This window comes from Somniosus microcephalus, chromosome 11 (genome assembly GCF_052327205.1).
Source record: "Somniosus microcephalus isolate GS21.2 chromosome 11, FLI_Smic_1.0, whole genome shotgun sequence".
Taxonomy (NCBI): domain Eukaryota; kingdom Metazoa; phylum Chordata; class Chondrichthyes; order Squaliformes; family Somniosidae; genus Somniosus; species Somniosus microcephalus.
In genome coordinates this window covers 192,754,629-192,777,211 of record NC_140997.1, presented here as the reverse complement: position 1 = coordinate 192,777,211, position 22,583 = coordinate 192,754,629, and the positions used below count along the sequence as shown (strand labels likewise).

The following is a 22,583-nucleotide window of genomic DNA, read 5'->3' as shown; positions in this document are numbered from 1 at the left end:
TTCTCTTAAAGGTGAACGGTTACATACAATAGTTCTCTTAAAGGTAGACGGGTACATACACTACAATCCTCCCTTTTTAGCTTATTACATAGAGTCCCCATTAAACATAACATATCTTCAACTTCATATAAAACAATTTACAGACATAGTCTCGGTGGGAAACAGTTCACAGGTTCAGTCTCTGATCTTGACTCGGTCCGAACAACATCTCTTTGGTGTAGATGGTTCACATTGCTAGCGTGACTCCTCCATATCCTTTTCTTGACGTAACAGCTTGAACTTTCGTCCTGCTGAACCAGCAGTGCTGACTTTTACAACAACTGCGTTGCCTTGATATTTTCCTACTTCCCAACTGATTTAACTCCTTTCGTAGGATCCACGCATGATCTGGTAGAAGTGATAATATTTGCGATAGTATCATCTTCTGCTTTTTCTTTTCTGCTTTTTGGAGACTCTCGGGGCTCCCGTATCAGCTGCCAGCTGTAGCGCCACCAACTCTCTCTATGTTCCTTCAACTTTAAGTGCTTCATCCTGATTTCGGCACTTTGGGAGTTTTCATCACAAACTGGGCAGACCACATCCTCGTAATATTCAGTGTCACTCAACAGGTCATGGTAATATTCGGGTTCGTCCTGAGTTAGGCCAGCGAGAGGGCCTTCTACTTCCTCCTTACCCATCTGGACGTTAGCTGACTGTGGTTCCTTCCCTAGACATCTTTCTTGAAAAGACTTCTTCATGCATTCATCTTCATCCCGCTCTTCCTGGGTTTCCTGCAAATCCTTCACTAATGACCTCATTTGTGATTTCAATACTTCCCCTTCCCTCGGGGATTGATTGATCGGGCTATTCAATCCTTCTACTGGAGCAGCTGTTTCAACATTCTGTTGTTCACATAGACGCGATTCAGTGTACTTTTGGCATCCCAGTAAAGTCTGTTTTGCAACCTCAGCTATTTCCCAAACTTTTGAGAGCTCCGAACTCCTTCCCGTTGAAGATTGAAGCTCGTGTTCAGATTGTTCCCATTGCAGAGTCTTTTCCCTCAGCATATGAAGGAGTTGGCTGACCGTTAACTCTTCCACGGGAACACTGTGGATCAGAGTCTTCTCCATTTCATCCACCTTTTCCTCCAATGCTTCCACCTTCTGTTCCTCTTGTACTTTGGCTTTCAGCGCTCGGAAAAGTTGCGCCCTGATGCTCTCTAGCTCATGTTCAGGGACCATTCTTACAGTCTCTGTGTTTCTTACAGTTTCCTTTTCTTCCACTGAGAGGATTCCCAGTTGAATCTGTTCTTCAAGTTGTTGAACCTCGGACATTGCCGCCTCATATTTGTCTTGGGTTTCCTTCAATATTTTTGAGTTCTTGGACATCTTGTCTTTCATGTTCTGCCATGTCTTTCACCTCTAATTTCTCATCTATGGATGGAACTTCTACCGATGAGTCTGTCTTGGCCTTGAGCTCATCAAGAATTTCCTGCAGCCTTTGGACTTCTTGCTCATGTTCAACCTTTAGTTGTTCATATGCTTCTACTGAAACTAGCTTTTCGGAGGTTGCCGAGTTAACCCCCTCCAGAATTGTAGCCTGGGCCTGTTCATACTGTTCTTTCAACTTCTCACACTCTACGACTCCTTACAAGCAGAGAAGAACTGGAATAACATCCTGGCTTCCTGAAGATTCCTCTTCATTTGCTTCTTTCGCAATTTCCTGTTGGAGTTCAGCCAAGGCTGCTATGCTATCTGCCTCTCGAAGTCTCACTGCCATCAAATCTTCTTTATTCTTGCAGTCTAGCTCAGCCATTTTCCGATTACTTTCATTTAACTGAGTGAGTAGTCCCTTTATTCTGGGCTGAGATATATTGCACCTTCTCATGTAGACCATAGCACTCCTTCTCTGCTCGACATAGCTGGTTACTGCTGATTTGGTTCTGTGTTTCAAGTTCCAACATCCTTTGCTTAGCTTCTTTCAGTTTCGCCCCTATAAGCTCCTCTTGCAACATGGCCACATTATTCACATCAGGTAAAGAAGCGTTTCTCTTTTCCATGTCCAAGATTTTTTTCTGCATATCTTTAAGTGCACACTGCGATTCAGCTTCTCTTAACCTTGCTTGCACTAGCTCCGTCTCCAATTGCAGAACAAAATCCTCAGTGTAGCGTGGTTTGCCTTTATGCTGTATCTCTAGATCATGCAAATATTCTAACTCCTGAACATCATAAGGGAGATGTGATCGGTAATTGGTCACGATGGCTCTATGGTCGCTCTTTGCTTGAGCTAGCTGCCTCTGCTGTCTTTCCAGGTTCTCCCATTCGGTGTCCCAGAACTTTTCCATTGTTTTCATCTCTTGTACGAGACGGTAACTCAACTGTTCTAATTGTTGTCGTACTTTGAAATAAGTTTGAGTCCGAGTTCGGTGTTCTTCCGTCGTGGATAAGTCCTTAACTTGAACAGGCTCAGAATTCTCTGTCAAACTGGAGTTCTGCTCTGAAGCTTTATTCTTCTCGGTAGCATCAGCCTTTATGCATGTCTTCGTTTTCTCCACCATAGTCGGCAAGTTCATTTTAGCCTTGTCTTCCATATTTGAGTTGGTCTTATCGTCATCCGTTTCAGAATCTGAGCTGATAGCTTGCACCGAGTCCTCACTCATTGGCTTTTAGATAGTGCCATTCCATGTCTATTTTCTTGATCCACTCTCGTCCTAGAAGTGGTGGTCCTCCCTCAGATAATACGTACAAGTTCATTCTTGGGTGTTCTTTACCCCTATCTCTCACCTTGACTCTTATCTTCCCCATGGGGAAGATCTTATGCCCCGTGTATGTCTGCAATACGAACTTGGTATTTCTTAAGGGTATGTGAGAGAATAGCTGGTGGTAGTCCCTTCGATTTATGACTGATAGAGCTGATCCAGTGTCCAACTCCATTCTTACTTGGACTCCAGCTATTTTTAGTATGACCCAGATAGTTTGTAGGTCAGCTTCCTTACTCACATTGTGAATTCTCAGACTACCCAGCTCCTGGCTGTTTGGGTCTGAGTCTGAATTCTGTTCGTCTGAACTCTTCTCAGCCACCTTGTGTACCTTGTACTTTTCTTGTGGTGGCTTCCTTTGGTTGTTGGTCTTCTTCCCTGACCGGCATACCTTAGCGATGTGACCCAGTTTGCCACATTCTTGGTTCTTAAACCAGCATTGATTCTGGTCGTGTGTTGTCTTCCCACAACGATAGCATTTTGTTGTACTTGAGGTAATTTGGTCCACCCCGAGTGCCGCCGCCTTTAGCTGCATTTCCGCCGTTCCTTTCGCTGCGGCTTCGTGCGATGCGGCTATAAGGACAGCCCTGTCAAGTATAAGGTCGTTCTCTTCGAGTAGTCGCTTTTGTGTCCCTTCCTTGGACAATCCGCATACGAACTTGTCTCGCAGTGCCTCCTGTCAGATTCCCTCCGAACTGGCAGCATTTCGCTAGCCTACGCAGTTCGACCAAATATTCCGCGTTGCTTTCTTCTTTCCGTTGCGTTCTTGCATAGAATTTGAATCGTTCAGCCAACATCAACGGTGTGGGGTTCAAGTGGTCCTTCAGAACAGCCACAATCCCTTCGAAAGTCTGATCCGCCGGTTTAGCTGGTCCTAGTAGGTGCTTCAAGAGCCCGTATGTCTTTGCGCCCATCGAGTTTAGCAATGTTATCGCTTTGTCGGCTTCCTCTATTTTGTTGGCTTCACAATAGATCTCGATGCGTTCCACGTACGTGGCCCAGTCTTCTATCTCAGAATTAAAATCGTTAATATTCCCTCGCTTAGGCATCTTCCTTTCCTTGGGAGCAGCACAAGTATTTCTTTAAATTCTTATTTATTATTTATTTATTTCTAAGATGGCGGTTTTTCCCGCGAAAATGGCGGTTTCCCGCTCTTTCCTTCTCTCCCCGCCCCTTCAATGGCAGTCTCCCGCGTCTGTCGTCTTCTCCGCCTAATGGCGGCTTCCCGCGTTTCTTCCCTGGTGGGAGGGGTACGCTTTCCCCACAGCGGACAGGTTCAGCCGCTGGGCTGGCTTCCGCACAGCTCCCCTTACTCGGCTCTGTCTTTCTCGCACGGCTCTACCGGCGCTGGGTACCCCGTTCACTGAACAGTTCAGCCGCTGGACTGGCTCTCGCGCAGCCTCTCTCCCCTTGCTCGGCTCTGTCTCTCTCTCCCCCACGTTCGGCTCTACCGGCGCCGGGTACCCCGTTGGTGAACAGTTCAGCCGCTGGACTGGCTCTCGCGCAGCCTCCTTTGGTCGGCTCTGCCTCTCCCACACGCCCGGCTCCCGTTCGCCTCCCAGCCCTCACGCAGTCCGGTGCTTCCCTCCCCGGCTGCGGCTGAGTTTCTCTCTTCCCGCGCCTGCTCCCGGTCTCAGCGCTTCGTGGCTTCGGTCGCTGCCCGGCTTTTCCCGCCGATCGCGGTCCGGCTATCTCACGACGCCGTTGGACCCGCCTTCCTGACCAGCTCTGCTCCCCCTCGACCGTGGTCGAGTGCACAGCCCTTATCCTCCGGATTTCGTTACACTTTTCCCCACTCTCAGTCTCCGCAGCCGCCTTGTTTCCTGCTGATCGGCTCACTCCGCACCGTGGTAGAAGGGTAGTCAGTGCCTGTTGCTGATGGAAGCTTTTGTTGCTAAAGTCTTCCTCCTTTCTATTGCCCCTTCTCCATTTATCTGCCCACCCGGAGTGCATGTTTCTCTCCCGATTTTGGTATTATCTGCAAATTTTAACACCATACCATCAAATTAGAATGCTTTCCTGCCGCCCTCTTTTTTTTCTCCCCCCCCCCCCCCCCCCCCCACAAATGCATGTTAATTGTACAAATCTGGATGCTGGTTATTTGTGTCAGTTATACAGCACAGAGAGGCCCTTCGGCCCATCATGTCCGCGCCAGCCATCAAGCCCTGTCTATTCTAATCCCATTTTCCAGCACTTGGTCCATAGCCTTGTATGCTATGGCATTTAAAGTGCTCATCTAAATGCTTCTTGAATGTTGAGGGTTCCTGCCTCTACCATCCTTTCAGGCAGTGAGTTCCAGATTCCAACCACCCTCTGGGTAAAGAAGTTTTTCCTCAAATCCCCTCTAAACCTCCTGCCCCTTACCTTTGAAACTATGCCCCTGGTTATTGACCCCTCTTCTAAGGGAAAAAGTTCCTTTCTATCTACCCTATCTACGCCCCTCATAATTTTGTACACCTCAATCGGGTCCCCTCCTCAGCCTTCTCTGCTCCAAGGAAAACAACCCTGTCCAGTCTCTCTTCGTAGCTGAAGCGCTCCAGCCCAGGTAACATCCTGGTGAATCTCCTCTGCACCCTCTCCAAAGCAATCGCATCCCTCCTATAGTGTGGCGACCAGAATTGCACAGTATTCCAGCTGTGGCCTAACTAGCGTTTTGTACAGCTCCATCATAACCTCCCTGCTGTTGCTTTCATTAGCTGAGGCATAGAATATAAGTATCCCATATGCCTTTTTAACCACCTTATCTACCTGTCCTCCTGCCTTCAGGGATCTATGTACATGCACACCAAGGTCCCTCTGATCCTCTGTCCTTCCTAGGATCCTACCATTCATTGTGTATTCCCTTGCCTTGTTTGTCCTCCCAAAATGCATCACCTCACACTTTTCAGGGTTAAATTCCATTTGCCACTGTTCTGCCCATCTAACATCCTGTCTATCGTCCTGTAGCCTGAGGCTTCCCTCCTCGCTATTTACCACTCGACCAAGTTTTGTGTCATCTGCAAACTTACTGATCATACCCCCAACATGCATATCTAAATCATTAATGTACACTGCAAACCGCAAAGGACCCAGCACTGATCCCTGCGGTACACCACTGGACGCAGGCTTCCAGTCACAAAAGCAACCTTTGACCATCACCCTCTGCCTCCTGCCAGTAAGCCAATTTTGGATCCAATGTGCCAAATTGCCCCGGATCCCATGGGCTCTTACCTTCTTGACCAGTCTCCCATGTGGGACTTTGTCAAAAGCCTTACTGAAGTCCATGTACATTACATTACATCAACTGCACCGTTGGGACGGGCTTCACTTGGCCAGTGCTGGGACTAGAGTCCTGGCGGATCATATAACTAGGGCTGTAGAGAGGGCTTTAAACTAACTAGTGGGGGGGGAGGTTCCCAGAGAGCAAATAATACAAACGACAACAGAGAAGGTCATAGACTTAGGTAGCAGTGGGGAAATTAAAAACCAGAGCGTGTCAGGAAGGGGCAGAAGGTGTGGAGTAAAAGGTAAAGTAATAAAAAGGGCAATAGCAGGAACTAAGTGTCACAAAACATATTTGAAAGTTCTCTATCTGAATGCGCGTAGCATTCGTAACAAAATAGACGAGTTAAAGGCACAAATAGCTACATATGGGTATGATCTTGTGGCCATTACAGAAACATGGCTGCAGGGTGACGATGCCTGGGAATTAAACATACCAGGTTATTTAACAATCAGGAAGGACAGGCAGGAAGGAAGAGGAGGTGGGGTGGCTATGTTAATAAAGGAAGGAATCACTGTAATACAGAGAAATGATATTGGGTCAAAGGATCAGGATAATGAAACAGTTTGGGTGGAGATAAGGAATAATAAGGGGAAAAAAACACTAGTGGGTGTAGTATATAGGCCTCCGAACAGTCGCAACTCGGTTGGACGGAGTATCAATCAGGAAATAGTTGAGGCTTGTAATAAGGGAACATCTATAATTATGGGGGATTTTAACTATCATATAAATTGGACGAATCAAATTGGGCAGGGCTGCCTTGAGGATGAGTTCATTGAGTGTATTAGGGATGGGTTTCTTGAGCAGTATGTAACTGAACCAACCAGGGGGCAAGCAACCTTAGATCTGGTCCTGTGTAACGAGACAGGATTAATTAAAAATGTCCTAGTAAAGGATCCCCTTGGAATGAGTGACCATAACATGGTTGAATTCCATATTCAGTTAGAGGGTGAGGAGGCTGTATCTCAAACAAGCGTGCTAAGCTTGAATAAAGGAGACTATGAAGGTATGAGAGCGGAATTGAGTAAAGTGGATTGGGAAAATAGGTTAAAGGATAAGACGATACATGATCAGTGGTGTACATTTAAGGAGTTATTTTACAAATTCCAAAAAAAGTATATTCCACTGAGGGAAAAAAAGGGTGTAAAAGAAAAGACAGCCATCCGTGGCTAAGTAAAGAAATTAAGGATAGTATTCGACTAAAAACAAGGGCATATAAGGTAGCCAAATCTAGTGGGAGGATAGAGGATTGGGAAAACTTTAAAAGACAGCAAAAAATAACATAAAGATTGATTAAGAAAGGGAAGATAGATTATGAAGGTAAATTAGCAAAAAATATAAAGACAGATAGTAAGAGTTTTTATAGTTATATAAAAAGAAAAAGGGTGGCTAAAGTAAATGTTGGTCCCTTAGAGGATGAGACCGGGAAATTAATGGTGGGAAATATGGAGATGGCAAAAACACAATGAATATTTTACATCAGTCTTTACAGTAGAGGACACCAAGAATATCCCAACACTTGACAAGCAGGGGGCTATAGGGGGGGAGGAGCTAAATACGATTAAAATCACTAAGGAAGTAGTACTTGGTAAAATAATGGGACTCAAGGCGGATAAATCACCTGGACCTGATGGCTTACATCCCAGGGTTTTGAGGGAAGTGGCGGCAGGGATTGTGGATGCATTGGTAATAATCTTCCAAAACTCCCTGGACTCAGCAAAGGTCCCGGCAGACTGGAAAACTGCTAATGTAACACCCTTATTTAAAAAGGGCAGTAGACAGAAGGCTGGAAACTATAGACCGGTTAGCCTAACATCTGTGGTAGGTAAAATTTTGGAGTCCATTATTAAGGAGACAGTAACAGGACATTTGGATAATCATAATTTAATAAGACAAAGTCAGCATGGTTTTATGAAGGGGAAGTCATGTTTGACAAATTTGCTGGAGTTCTTTGAGGAAGTAACATATAGGGTGGATAAAGGTGAACCAGTGGACGTAGTGTATTTAGACTTCCAAAAGGCATTTGACAAGGTGCCACACAAGATTATTGCTTAAGATAAAAAATCACGGGATTGGGGGTAATATTCTGGCATGGATAGAGGATTGGCTATCTAACAGAAGGCAGAGAGTTGGGATAAATGGTTCATTCTCAGACTGGCAATCAGTAACTAGTGGTGTTCCGCAGGGGTCAGTGCTGGGTCCCCAACTCTTTACAATCTATATTAACGATTTGGAGGAGGGGACCGAGTGTAACATATCAAAGTTTGCAGATGATACTAAGATGGGAGGGAAAGTAGTGAGTGAGGAGGACATAAAAAACCTGCAAGGGGACATAGACAGGCTAAGTAAGTGGGCAGAGATTTGGCAGATGGAATACAATACTGGAAAGTGTGAGGTTATGCACTTTGGCAGGAAAAATCGTAGAGCAAGTTATTATCTTAATGGCAAGAAACTGGAAAGTACTGAAGTACAAAGGGATCTGGGGGTCCTGGTGCACGAAACTCAAAAGGTTAGTATGCAGGTGCAGCAAGTGATTAAGAAGGCCAATGGAATGTTGGCTTTCATTGCTAGGGGGATAGAATATAAAAATAGGGAGGTATTGCTTCAGTTGTACAAGGTATTGGTGAGACCGCACCTGGAATACTGCATACAGTTTTGGTGTCCATACTTAAGAAAGGACATACTTGCTCTCGAGTCAGTACAAAGAAGGTTCACTCGATTAATCCCGGGGATGAGGGGATGGACATATGAGGAGAGGTTGAGTAGATTGGGACTCTACTCATTGGAGTTCAGAAGAATGAGAGGCGATCTTATTGAAACATATAAGATTATGAAGGGGGTGGATGCAGGGAGGATGTTCCAGATGATGGGTGAAACTAGAACTAGGGGGCATAGTCTTAGAATAAGGGGCTGCTCTTTCAAAACTGAGATGAGGAGGAACTACTTCACTCAGAGGGTGGTAGGTCCATGGAATATGCTGCCCCAAAAAGCTGTCGAAGCTACATCATTACATAAATTTAAAACAGAAATAGACAGTTTCCTAGTAGAAAAGGGAATTAAGGGTTACGGGGAGCGGGCAGGAATTTGGACATGAGTCTAGGTTCGGATAGGTCATGGCCCTGTGGGTAGCGGAGCGGGCCCAGGGGCCGTGTAGCCTGATCCTGCTCCTGTTTTCGTGTGTCTAATGCTGTTAGATTCAGGAGATAGTCCTGTCATAGTGGATTGGCGGTTAGGATCAGATCAGCCATGATCTTATTGAATGGCGGAGCAGGCTCGAGGGGCCAATTGGCCTACTCCTGCTCCTATTTCTTATGTTCTTATGCACTACCCTCATCCACACACCTAGTCAACCCCTCAAAATTCAATCAAATTGGTCAGACATGATCGCCCCCCCCCCCCCCCCACCCCCGACAAAGCCATGCTGACTATCTGATTAATCCCTGCCTCTCCAAGTGGAGACTAATTCTGTCCCTCAGAATTTTTTCCAATAATTTCCCTACCATTGATGTTAGGCTCACTGGCCTGTAATTCCCTGGTTTATCCCTTCTTGAATAATGGTACTACATTAGCTGTTCTCCAGTCCTCTGGCACCTCCCCTGTGGCCAGAGAGGTTCTGAAAATTTGTGTCAGAGCCCCTGCAATCTCCTCCCTTGCCTCACACAGCAGCTTGGGGTACATCCGGTCAGGGCCTGGGGATTTATCCGCTTTTAAGCCTGCTAAAACCGCTAGTACCTCCTCCCCCTCAATACTAATTTGTTCAAGTATATCACAATCCCCCTGCCTGATTTCTCCATAGTGAACACAGATACAAAATATTCATTTAAAACCTCACCTACATCTTCCGGCTCTACACACAGATTGCCACTTTGGTCCCTAATGGGCCCTACTCTTTCCTTGGTTATCCTCTTGCCCTTTTTATACTTATAAAACACCATGGGATTTTCCTTTTTATTTTGCCCCCTCTTTGCTCTCCTAATTTCTTTAAGTACCCCCCCCCCCCCCCTGCACTTTCTATACTCCTCTAGGGCTTCCACTGTTTTTAGTCCTTTGTATCTGCCAAAAGCCTCCATTCTTGTATATCCCTTGACATCCAGGGTTCCCTGGGCTTGTTGGTCCCACCCTTGACCTTTACGTGTGTGAACAGAAGGTTAACTTGATTTATTGTCCAAAACACCACAGCTGGCTTGAAAACTGATACATTTTGTGCACTGTACCCATCTTTGCCTCTGTCCCACTGTGACTTATCTCTTATAAACAGATTGCCTTTCCTATGGCTAAACTGACAGTTAAGCTTCCTATCTAATGACTTGTGGTTCGGCTCAATCGGCAGGCATTGTGAGGTTGTTTACAAAAGTTGCAGTGTGGAGATGACTGTGAACAATAGAGCTTCACAGCACCACAATGCCACTTTGAATTTTAAAGGCTACATTTGTGACAGCACTGACAAATATAGCCATGACTTTTGAATGGCTTTTTTATTAAAAACTGATCTTAAGTGATTTAACAATCAATCTAGTGCTACAAAATAGCCTGGAAAAACAAACATTTAACTATGCATCAACGCTGCTGTTATCTGCACTTCACAAATGGTTGTTTGTAGAAGGACTGGAAGTTGCTTTCTGCTTGTGAATTTAAAATTTAATAGACAAATGACTTGAGGCTGGTGAAAGATTTGAGGTTTTTAACAAACTTTCCTGGGCAGAATAAGTGTAGATTTAACATTTTGTTTTAAGTGGCCTTTGTGTAGTTTATAAAAATAAAAAAAAAGTGCTTTTAAAAAATAAACTTTGTGGATTGTTTGCCTTTTAAACTAAGTTGAGACTAGTTTGAATCGACTGCAGTGGTTAGGTTGGGATTTCAGACTGGAAGTTTATGCTAGAGTATTCCTCCTTTGGGAAAACCCAGATGGCTTTTTTCCTGTTGCAATCAGTGACTCCTGATAGTGCTTCATAATTGGTTGGAACAGATTATCAAGCCAGCATGTGATTCAGGTCTGGAGGGGACTAGAAGCCTAAAGGTGACTCAATGTTTTGAAGCTGTAACACCATATCCTACAATAGTAAGCGACTGATTCGTGCCAGTGATTTCTCCCACAGCAACTCCCTAAATGCAGCTGTACTACCGTAAGATATCCATTAGATACTTTAGTGCAGTAATTGGGACATCTTGTTAACCTGTGTTGCATTTGGACATCTCACAGCTGGTGACGATGGTATTTCCACCAATGCTGTGGAGAGCAAGTTAGTGTGCGTGTATATAATGTACTTCATGTATAAAACTAAATACATTTTTAATGATCCTTTCTAATTACAGGTATCCAGTCTGAATTTATTGTTAAAACTGCTAATGCCAGCTCAGGCTCCCTTACTGTTGCAATTGATGGGCCATCTAAGGTGAAAATGGACTGCCGAGACTGCCCTGAAGGATACAAGGTCTTGTACACACCTATGGCACCAGGAGACTACCAAATTGGAATTAAATATGGTGGACCCTTTCACATTCTGGGTAGTCCTTTCAAGGCAAAAGTAACAGGTAATCTGACCAGGATTATTGTGCAATGGGCAGTGCATTACCAGCTAGACACTAAGAAGTCTATATTAGACAGCCTACCAATAAAACACAAATGCAGTTTTATTTCAATCTAAATGGTGTGTATTGTTATAAACATTATTGTTTGGCATAGGAGCCAAATATTAACTTTTTATGAAAGGACTTTAATTTTTAGAATCCATTTATCTAGGGTGGATGTTATAATCTTCCTGATGAAGTCATTTAAAGAAAGACTTGCATTTATATAGCACCTTTCATGACCTCCGGCATCCCAACGCTTTACAGCCAATATAGTACTTTTGAAATGTAGTCACTCATGTAATTAGAAGTTGGGGTGAAGGCCTAGAGGGAGCTTTGCCCTGCATTTAACACCTGCTTGTTGCAGGAGTGATGGCTGGAAGAAGTGTTCTATTCGTATCCCTCAACTAGAGCACAACGTTTAGCATACCAGACCTAGCGACCATATCTAGCTAGTGTGCTGCAGACAGCATTTCTCTGAACTGATCTGCGTAACACCATGCCAAAATGTGGTGTTGCACATAACATTAGATAACTGCATTTTTTCTTTTGTTTAAATATCCTGAATACAATTCCCTCCGTCCAGAACAGAAGCGAATTGGATGCTTCCATTGTAGTCTTGGTCAGACAGGTTAAGTAACCAAATGATGGCCCTGAATATTATAGACTATTGCTGCGGAAATGTGCCGATGAAACAAGATGGTAAATTTGGCATTTTTCTTTATTTTGTTATTTCAAGAGACAAATATAATTGTAGAAAATATACTGCCTTTTTAAAAAACCTAGACCAATCCAAAATTGAAAGTAGGCAGATGCAAACTAATTCAGAATAGCCTGATGCAGATCAGGTTACTTCAGGGGGAGCAGAGCTCATTTGTCAGTTACAAGCTGTGCATTTTGGAGCATATTCAGTGAGCTTTTGTGGTCTGTATGTATTTCAAATTAGTTTGAGACTGCTGCTAATAGTTACAGGGATCCCTTGGCAGATATCATGGAAACCACGTGTTGGAAACTGCAAAGGGCATTCAACATTTTATGTTTATTTAGAAAGATTTGAATTGGTTTCTCCAGGACTTGAGGGAAAAATTAATACCTGTAATATTGTTAAATTTTAGATGAACAATTCCAGTATGGCTTCACGTCAACCAATTGAACTTCCATTTGTGCTCCGAAAGAAGCGACCTGATAGGCTGTACAGTAAATCCATCTCCATTGTAGTTGTATCCTGGGATCTATTCAGACACTGTAGCAAAAACTGTTGGCAAGTGTGCTGACTTAATTTTTTTTTTTTTTTTAAACATAATTGCTCACTTAGAGTTGTTTAAACTCATTACTTTTCCTCAATTATTTTCTCAAGGTCATCGTGTAGTATCCAGAATGAAGGATGGGATTTTGACTTTTTTTAAAGTCACTTTCTACATCTTACAAAATTGACTAACACAATGAAGCACTTATTTTCTTGTAGAATTGACTTAAATGAATAGCCTTTCCCTTTATGCACTTCACTGATGCAGGTAGTACTGTTCAAGTATGCTGCAGGTAAATTAACTTATCCACTGTGAGCCAGTAGTTAAGTTGCCTTGTTGAGGGCCTGTATATAAACAGGGTAGTTAGTGAGTTGCAAGACCAAACTAAAGATGTGACATGTCTTTTGTTGGGTCACAACACTCTTGCTTTTTATTAACTAGCTGAGATCAAGAGGTAAATGATTAAGTTAACATATTTTTCTTTTTCTAGGTCCTCGGCTGATTAGCGGTGGCAGTACACATGAAAGTTCCTCTATTGTGGTAGAGTCTGTGACCAAATCAACAACCGTCAGTTCCTACAGTGCTGTTCACAAATTTTCATCCGATAGCAGCAAGGTGGTGTCCAGTGGTTCAGGTCTCGCTACTGCAAATATAGGACAGAAGAGCAGCTTCTCGGTGGATTGTAGCAGAGCAGGTAAAACTAACCCTACGCCCTGACTACATCAGTAATTTTGTTGAGACCCCCACACCTACTCAAAGGAACCACAGTAGCTGAGTATTGAGGCCCAAGACTGTTCTATATTAGTGTGTCTTTTGTAATTAGTCCAGAAATCTGCTGGGTGCATTTAGAGCATGTTTGGATTGGCTTCAGATCTAGGTTATTTGAATGGACTCTTGCAGCATTTATACTTGTTCTGTCCTGGTTTTCTGCCAAATGATATTAAATAACCAGTCCAGTGTATGTGCTGCATTCTTTGACAAGCCACTTTGTAATGGAGCATTGGTGTTGGGACTGGTTATATTTGTAAACTACTTGTGTTGAGGATTACAAATTCAGCCTGTTTCAAATTCTATTCCAAGTCAGAAATTTAAAATATAACTTTACCTGTTCGTTACGATGAGTTTAATTTTCAGTTTTTGAAGAGTGCAAAATTGGAATAGCATAATTTAGTTTTGGTTCAATCAATTAATAAGCCGTTGGCTAATCAACCCAATAAAAACTTTGGACAAAGCTTTGGCTCCCACAATTGTGTTGCCTGCTTTATTCACATTTTGTGCATTTTACTTGTGCGCAGCAGAACACCTTTCAAAATTTATGCAACGAATGCTTACAAAATTGTTTTAAAGTGGGGCCCCTTGTGCACATGACACTGTTGTAGAAGAAAGCTGATATATTGCAAATCCTTAAGCTCTACACCATAGCTTCTTATCCAGTCTTTACCTATCTATACCCCAGTTTATTGTCTGGCTAGAATTTAATTGTTTTTATGGGGACTAAATTTCCAGGACAGACTTTGTTGGCAATACTTAGGTAATTCCAGCATTATACAGAGGCATTGCCTCATTTATTGTCACCTAAGACTTGCCTAAACAGGTGACTTTTGTGCATATCAATGGCACTATAAATGTTACAAATAGACGCAACTGTACATGCTGATAATTTTTTGGGTTTGTATGCATGTCCCAACCTTTGGGGTGGGGAGTCATGGTGAGTATTAGAAATAACAACTTTAACATTGTAAAATGTCCCACGGTGCTTCACCAGAGCGTTATCAAACAAAATGACACCGACCCACATGAGATAGTGGGACAGGTGACCAAAAGCTTGGTCAAAGAGGTAGGTTTTAAGGAGTGTCTTAAAGGAGGAGAGGGAGGTTTAGGGAGTGAACTGCAGCGCTTGAAGCCTAGGCAGCTGAAGGCACAATGGAGTAATTTGAAGTCGGATGTGTAAGAGACCAAAGTTGGAGGAGTGCAGAGATCTCGGAGGGTTGTAGGGCTGGAGGAGGTTGGAGATGGGGAGGGGCGAGACCACAAGGATTTAAAATCGAGGTGTTGCTGGACAGAGAGCCAAATATAGGTCAGCGAAATGGGTGAATGGGACTTGGTCATAGTCATAATGGCACAGAAGGAGGCCGTTCAGCCCGTCGAGTCCGTGCCGGCACTCTGTAGAGCAATCCAGTCAGTCCCATTCCCCATCTCTCTCCCTGTAGCCCTGCAAGTTTATTTCCCTCAAGTGCCTATCCCGTCTCCCCTTGAAAACATGTGTTTCCGTTTCCACCACTTCCGTCAGCAGTGAGTTCCAGGTCCTCACCACTCGCTGCATAAAGTTTTTCCTCACATCCCCCCGCCCCCCCTGTATCTCTTGCCCAAAACCTTAAATCTGTGTCCCCATGTCCTTATGCCATCAACTAGTGGAAACCACCTTTCCCTGTCTAGCCTATCCAAACCCGTCATAATCTTGTACACCTCTATCAAATCACCCCTCAGCCTCCTTTACTCTAATGAAAACAAATCTAGCTTCTCCAGCCTGTCCTTTGTAGCTAAGATCCCCCATCCCTCCCCAGCACTGACCCTTGGGGAATACCACTGTCTACCATCATCCAGTCTGGAAAAACAGCCATTTAGCACAACTTGCTGTTTTCTGTCCTTAAGCCAATTCCTTATCCAAGCTACCACTGACCCACCTTTTCCATGAGCCTCAATTTTGTTAACCAGCCTTCTATGTGGTACTTTGTCAAACGCCTTTTGAAAGTCCGTGTAGACAACATCCATTGCATTCCCTTCGTCAATCCTCTGTTACTTTATCAAAAAATTCAATTAGATTAGCCAAACACCAACCTTAGTCTGCCTTTTACAAATCGGTGTTGGCTCTCCTTTAATTAGCTTAAACCTCTCCAAGTGCCTGTTAATTTTTTTCCTTGATTATTGTTTCTAAAACTTTACCCACCACTGATGTTAAACTGAACGGCCTGTCGCTACTAGGATTGTCCTTGCACCCTTGAACAATGGTGTCATATATTTGCCACTTTCCAATCTTCAGACACCTCCCCCGCATCTAGAAAATTGGAAAATTATGGCAAGCCCTTCTGCTATCTCCTCCCCCAATTCCCTTTGCAACCTGGGATGCAAGCTGTCTGGACCAGGCGACTTATCCACTCTAAGCATACCCAACCCCTCTAGTACATCCTGTATCAATTTTCACCCCTTCCATTGCTTTTACCTTTTTCACATCTAACTTTTGTCAGCATCCACCTCCTTAGTAAACACCAATACAAAGTACTCATTGAGTATTCAAGCCTTGCCCTGAGCCTCTAAGCATATATCACCTTCTTTGTCTCTAATAGGCCCCACCCTGCCTCTTCTACCTGCTTACTGTTTACATGCTGGTAGATTTTTGGGTTCCCTTTTATGTTAACTGCCATTCTACTCTCATTCATTCTTTGCCAATCTTATTTTCATCTTCACTTCCCCTCAACTTATTGTATTTGGTCTGGTTCTCCCTTGGAAGAATTCACCTGACATGCATCATACACATTTTTGTGTTGAGCATCTTCTCTAGCTCCCTCGTCATCCAAGGTTCCCTTACCCTTCCCTGTTGTTGGAATGTACCTAGCCTGTACTTGGAACATCTCTAAAGATCACCCATTGTTCCGTTTAGTTTTTCCTGTCAGTCTTTGGTTCCATTTTTACCCTGGCTAGATCCTTTTGCATCCCATTGAAGTTAGCCCTATTCCAGTTTAGAAGTTCCACTCTAGATTGTTCCTTGCTCCTCTCCATTGCTAATCTAAATCTTATGATACGATCAGTTGTACCCAAGTGTTCTCCCATAGGCACTTGGTCGACCTGGCCCACCTCATTCCCCAGCACCAGATCCAGCAATGCCTCCTTCCTAGTTGGGCCAAGAACATACTGGTCAAGGAAATTCTCCTGAACACATTTCAGAAATTCCTCCCCCTCCTTTCCCTTTACTCTCGCATTACCCAAATATCGATTTGGGATAATTAAAGTCCCCCAATATCACCACTCTACAGCTCTTGCATATCTCTGCGATTTCCCTACAGATTTGCTCCTCTACCTCTGTCTCACTATTTGGAGGCCTATAGATTACCCCTATTGTGATTATTCCCTTTTCTGCTCCTCAACTCTAACCAAATGGATTCTGTCCTTGTCCCCTCAAGAACATCCTCCCTTTCTAACACTACACTGTCTTAATCAGCACTGCCACCCCACCTCCCTTTTTTTCCTTCCCTCTCTTTTCTGAGCACCTTGTACACTTTAATATTAAGTGCCCAGTCCTCACTGTTTTTCAGCCATGTTTCCATTATTGCCACAATGCTAATTGTGCTTGTAGTTCATCAACCTTATTCACCACACTTTGTGCATTCTAACCCACTTTTGAATTTTTTTCATAGTCTTTCTTCATCTGCTCCTATCTAATATGGTACTACTACCGTCTCTAGTATTATCTTCTCTAGTACTATGCAATACACTCTTCTACTTGTATATGCTGGTGCCCACCCCCCTGCCAAGCTAGTTTAAACCCTCCCCAACAGCACTAACAAACCTCCCTGCGAGAATATTGGTCCCGGCTCCGAGGTGTAACCCGTCTAGCTTGTACAGGTCCCACCTTCCCCAGAAAATGTCAGTGCCTCAGGAATCTAAAACACTCCCTCCTGTACCATCTCTCCAGCTACACATTCATCTGTTCTACCCTCCTATTCCTGTACTCACTTGCATATGGCACTGGGAGTAATCTGGAGATTACGACCATTTTGAGGTCCTGCTTTTCAACCTCTCAGTTCCCTAAATTCTGCCTGCAGGACCTCATCCCTCTTTCTGCCTATGACGTTGGTACCAATATGGACAACAACCTCTGGCTGTTCACCCTCCCCCCTCAGTCTTGCAGCCGCTCAGTGACATCCTTGACTCTGGCACCAGGGAGGCAACATACCATCCTGGAGTTGCGTCTACGGCCGCAGAAACGCCTGTCTGCTCCCCTATCGAATCCCCTACCACTATTGCTCTTGGCAGATTGAGCGCCAAATGTAGGTCAGTGAACAGGTGATGGGTGAACAGGACTTGGCACAACAGACAGCAGTTTTAGATGAGCTCTGGTTTAGAGAGTGCAAGGTGGGAGGCTGACCAGGAAAGAATTGGAATAGTCTAGTCTAGAGGTAACCAAGGCATAGATGAGGGTTTCAGCAACGGATGGGCAGAGGTGGAGACGGAGTTGCAAATTAGTCTAAAATCTGTGTCCAATCTACCTAGCAACACCTGATTTCCATAGCACCCAATCCTTTCTGTAATATCAGTTTGCTATGGGTGTTCTCTTGTATAATCGGCATTCAAGCAGTCTGATTGTACATGTACTTTACTGAAGAGGTGGGTTTGCATGAATGAAATGGAAGCTATTTTCAGAATGGCTGGCTGGTTTCACACGCTTTAGTGACTCATCCAAGGTAAAGAGACATGGGGAGTTTCCGTAATAGTAAACACAGGTGGTGTAGCACACCTGTGACCTTCAGGATGAAAGGAGCTTGAACTGTATGCACAAGTTGATTTGGAGGACATTAAATGCTTGATGTTTTGTTTTGAATGGAGTATGTAATTATGATGCCATTTTAATTTGTTGAAATAAGGTTTTAAAATTGCACCTCCCCAGGTCTCTTCCCTCCCTTGTCATCTGCTAATTTAGTGATTTGTTTAGTCTGGAGTATAATGCTTCACCTTGAAAAGGCAGGGCAGGGAATGGAGTCAAAATCCAAGTAAAACCTCAAATTTCAAAGCTGAAAATTGTTTTAAAATGACACGTCTGTGGGGAAAATATTAATGCATTCAGTTTTTCAGGCTGATGCCCTGAATATCTTTCCCTTTCTACCTGCTATTTACTGTATCCATTGTACATCATCTTATGAAACATTGTGTGCTTTTTTTAAAAAAAAAATCCTTTTTGGCATAAAATTACAGTTTAATGAAACCGAATGCCATTGAGTATTTCTTGTAATGGAAACTAACCATTTTAGTTGTACAATAAATAATTAAATAACTAAAATCCAGTATTTTCCCCTCTTAGGATCAAATGTACTACTGGTTGGTGTTCATGGACCCACAATTCCATGTGAAGAGGTATCTGTGAAACACATTGGAAATGAGCAATATAACGTGGCCTATCTAGTGAAGGAGAAGGGAAACTATACGCTGGTTGTAAAATGGGGTGACGAGCATATTCCTGGAAGTCCATTCCATATTACAGTTCCTTAAACAGGCCATCTCTTCAACCTGGCTACTTCAAATGTAACGCTCCAATTCAGTATCTTGAATTTTCAGAGAACATTGCAATTGCATGACTGCTTAAAAGCTGCAGAATGGACTCCACTTTTCAATAATGCTGTTGAATCAGCAACTTCAAAGAATGGATTGGGTAATAGTAGCTAGAATTGTCATAGTTGTTGTATGTATAAACTGAAGATTGTATGGATTATATATAAATATGAACTAAACTGGGTTAATTGTAAAACTGGATTAATGTGATGGGATCTTTTGCCTGCTCTAGTTTGGCCAAAGCCATCAATAGCTGCTTGGGCTTCAGATGGACTTAAACTCAACAATGTAGAATGAGGGAACCCCATTCTGAAATGGTTTATTTCTTGGACACCATGGTAGAATAAGATTTCTGAACATTGCCTCCGTGTAATAATGAAACTGGAGCCAGCTATGCTCCTTGTTAGTCGTCCATTGATTAGTAGGTTGGGGGGGGGGGGCAGACACTTTCTGCTCATGGAAGAGGCACTAGCTTTGAAGCTTCCGCAAGGAATGTGCAAACTGTTCAAAAGATTTTGCAACGCAATTGCCTAATCTGTGGAGACTCGGGAACTTTGGCCTCCAAAAAAAATAATTCTGCAAAAGTGTCCATGCATAAACACTGATATTATTTGCTGCTGGGGAAAACCTTGCTGCTGTGGTCTTCTTTACCCCATGTTTCATTGTCTACTGCATGTATGGTGCATGCGCTAATGTCAATGTAATGTGAGTGGAGGACTGATTGGAATAAGATGGCGGACAAGGTAGCAATTTGAGTACCCACCTATAAAATGTAACCTCTACCATTTCGTCCTACCTCCCATGAAGCCAGTGTTCTCAAGTTGGGTAAACCCAGGATAACCAGCAAACCAGACCAGCATCCCTCTTGCTGCACATATTTGGCCACTTCATTGATCAGAAGCGCTGCCATTTTAGATGTACTTGGATATTTGATCTTGGTACTTCAGTCAAAATGAACTGGCCTCATGCAGCAAACAAAGTTCAAGGTTGCTCACCTGATTCTAGTGCATATTATTTGGGTAAAACATTAGGTCAGTTTGTTGTATAACTGAATATTTGTGTTTTAAACTGAAATTACAAGCTACTAAATTGCACAATTGTCTCTTAAAACTGAACTTTGAAATCTGTTTATACTCTGGCCTTAATCTTGCTACATATTTTTCTCCTGGAGCTGATTTTCTAATTGGATATTGTATCTCTGTTGATGAGTTTAAAAAGTAGGGGTGGGGAATGGTTTGTAATTTTTACAGTGCTTTGTGCCTTATGGTGAAAAGCTTAATGTAACTAGGAACTGACTCAATAAACTTCAATAAATGCACAATTTTCAGCTGTTTGAGATGTACTTTATTAGTCACTGGGTTGGAAATTAAATTCAGTAAGTCTGTGTTGTGAAACCTCTGATGCTTTAAAACAAGTGTGCAAACAAACCTTCAGTCTGTCCCAGAGGCAACAATTTTTGTGGTTGTTCTGGGTTGCATAGCAACTGCTTAACACTTGTAAAATCAAGGATCAGGTTAAGTGGAAAAACTTGCTAAGGGCTCCACTTCATTTTTACCCATCTGGTACAGAAGGCTACACATTCAGTGCATGATTATGAACAAAAGAATCACTAAATATTAATTAATGTGTGAATACACTTCATACCATACATCTTTGACAACTGGAATGAAATATTTGTTTCTATTTATACAATTTTTCATATAGCATTGGCACATCAGAGTTTCTTATTAAAAAGAAATTTACTGAACTGATTTGCTGAAATAGATAGCAGAGATACTGCAAACAACCAATCGCACCCAATTTTTTTTCTGTCCAGCTGAATATAGAACTGTGTAAATAATAGTGCAAATCCCTGTTTTAAAAAAAAAAAAAATGTATTTGCTAATGCAGTTCTCCATTCCATATTCCTAGAATTGCATTTTCTTTGCCAGTGCCTACTGATGTCTGAGCTTTTTGTCCTCTGTTGCTTCACCTGAGCTTTACCAATTTTATTTGCCTTTTCAGTGTTCGTCATGCATGCACAATCTGGACCTCCACTCTCCAGATGTGCATGATCTTCGAGACTCTTTGGGTTTTTTTCCCCCCACGCAACTCTTGCTGTTACACTGTTACATTATCGGTCAGCCCTGTAGGGCCCACTGCACTTTTATCAACACCAAGTGCTTGCTGACGGTGTCTCCCTCCAAGCAACATCTGCAGTACAATATTGCCAAACTCTTGCCAATACTTTGGCTGCTTGTCTTGAATTACATGTAGCCTTTTCTACTGCACCAAGCAGTGACTTCAGTTTTTGAGCAGTGTTTGCACTTCCTGTTCAAATCACATTGGAATGTGGGAAATGCTGTGTCCCCTGAGCCAATGAGGAGTACAGAACTGACTTCAGCCACAAGTTTTTTTCAATGATGACTAACTGGATTTTAATTTTTATTAGAAAGTAGATAGTGTCAGGTTTTTCTGTGTTCCAAACCCCTCTTGGCTGTGCTATAAATGTCAGGGTGCCAACACGCCTTGTTAAACCAGTGCAAGATCAACCATTTTTGGCTAATTAACATGTTGACATCTGTGCCCAAGATGTGGCACAAATGCCAACCAAAAGGGTATGTGAATCAATTCAGTAGAGTAATACTGTACCTCAATCTCATTTTATATATTAAACAAAACTCCATTTGCCTTTTGTGAATAAGAGATTTGACCTAGTTCATATTGCCAAACTAGGATTGTTTTTTGAACTGCATAAAAGGCAATGATTTTTCTGAGCTGGTTACTGTTATCAATGTGTTTTCCCTTGAGACCACCAGCTAGTAATGAAGGGAAGTTGTCAGAGCAGGCCAGATTGTTTGATCGAATTCATCCAATAAGTAGAGGATGGTTTGGTTGGCAGGAGCAGGTGGGTATTATTGGTGGTAGCATTTGCCCATCACAGATGTTCCTGCTCATCTGTATGCTACCATTGTGCCTTTTTTATTCTGATTTTTGACTGACCATTTTTTATGGTTTTTGGTAGTTCTTTAGTTCTGTTCATGCAAGTCCATCATATGAAGGTACTTCGATGAGTGCAATGGCCTGCACTAGCATAAAAATCAACAAGATATTTAGTTAGTGTTTGAGAAACTTTTTAAAATGGTGAGAATTGGTCCTCTAATCTGATTATTCTCTGCTGTATAATTTTGCTTTTTAACACGTTTCTAAGCCTGTAATCTTTCAGCATATTGTGTACTGTTGCTTTTGGAAAAATCTTGGAGCACATGCTGAGTGATTTTGAAGTGCATATCTCTAGCAGAAGGCTTGTGTTGTGCCAGTGCTATGCCATGATGCACAAGGTCAAGATTTGGTTCATAGGAAGTGCTTGCTCATGGCAGCTGACTTTTGCAGTAAGCACAAATAAAAGTACTGAGAAGCAGACTGCATTGTCACATTGGCACTTTTGGTGTTGCTGCCCTGCTGTCTT

The 22,583-nt window shown here is 42.9% G+C and overlaps 1 protein-coding gene across 4 annotated transcripts in view; it reads left to right on the top strand.

Moving 5' to 3' along the window:
• LOC147111074 (filamin-B-like) overlaps positions 1-20,458 on the top strand; it is a 185,621-nt gene extending 165,163 nt beyond the window's left edge. For all 4 annotated transcript variants that reach the window (XM_086001571.1, XM_086001570.1, XM_086001569.1 and 1 more), the window contains 3 exons: positions 11,313-11,531; positions 13,305-13,508; positions 18,888-20,458. In XM_086001571.1, coding sequence (XP_085857697.1) covers positions 11,313-11,531; positions 13,305-13,508; positions 18,888-19,075 — 611 coding nt within the window. In that variant the 3' untranslated portion in view covers positions 19,076-20,458. The remainder of the gene's footprint in view (positions 1-11,312; positions 11,532-13,304; positions 13,509-18,887) is intronic.
• The last annotated feature ends 2,125 nt before the right edge of the window (positions 20,459-22,583 follow it).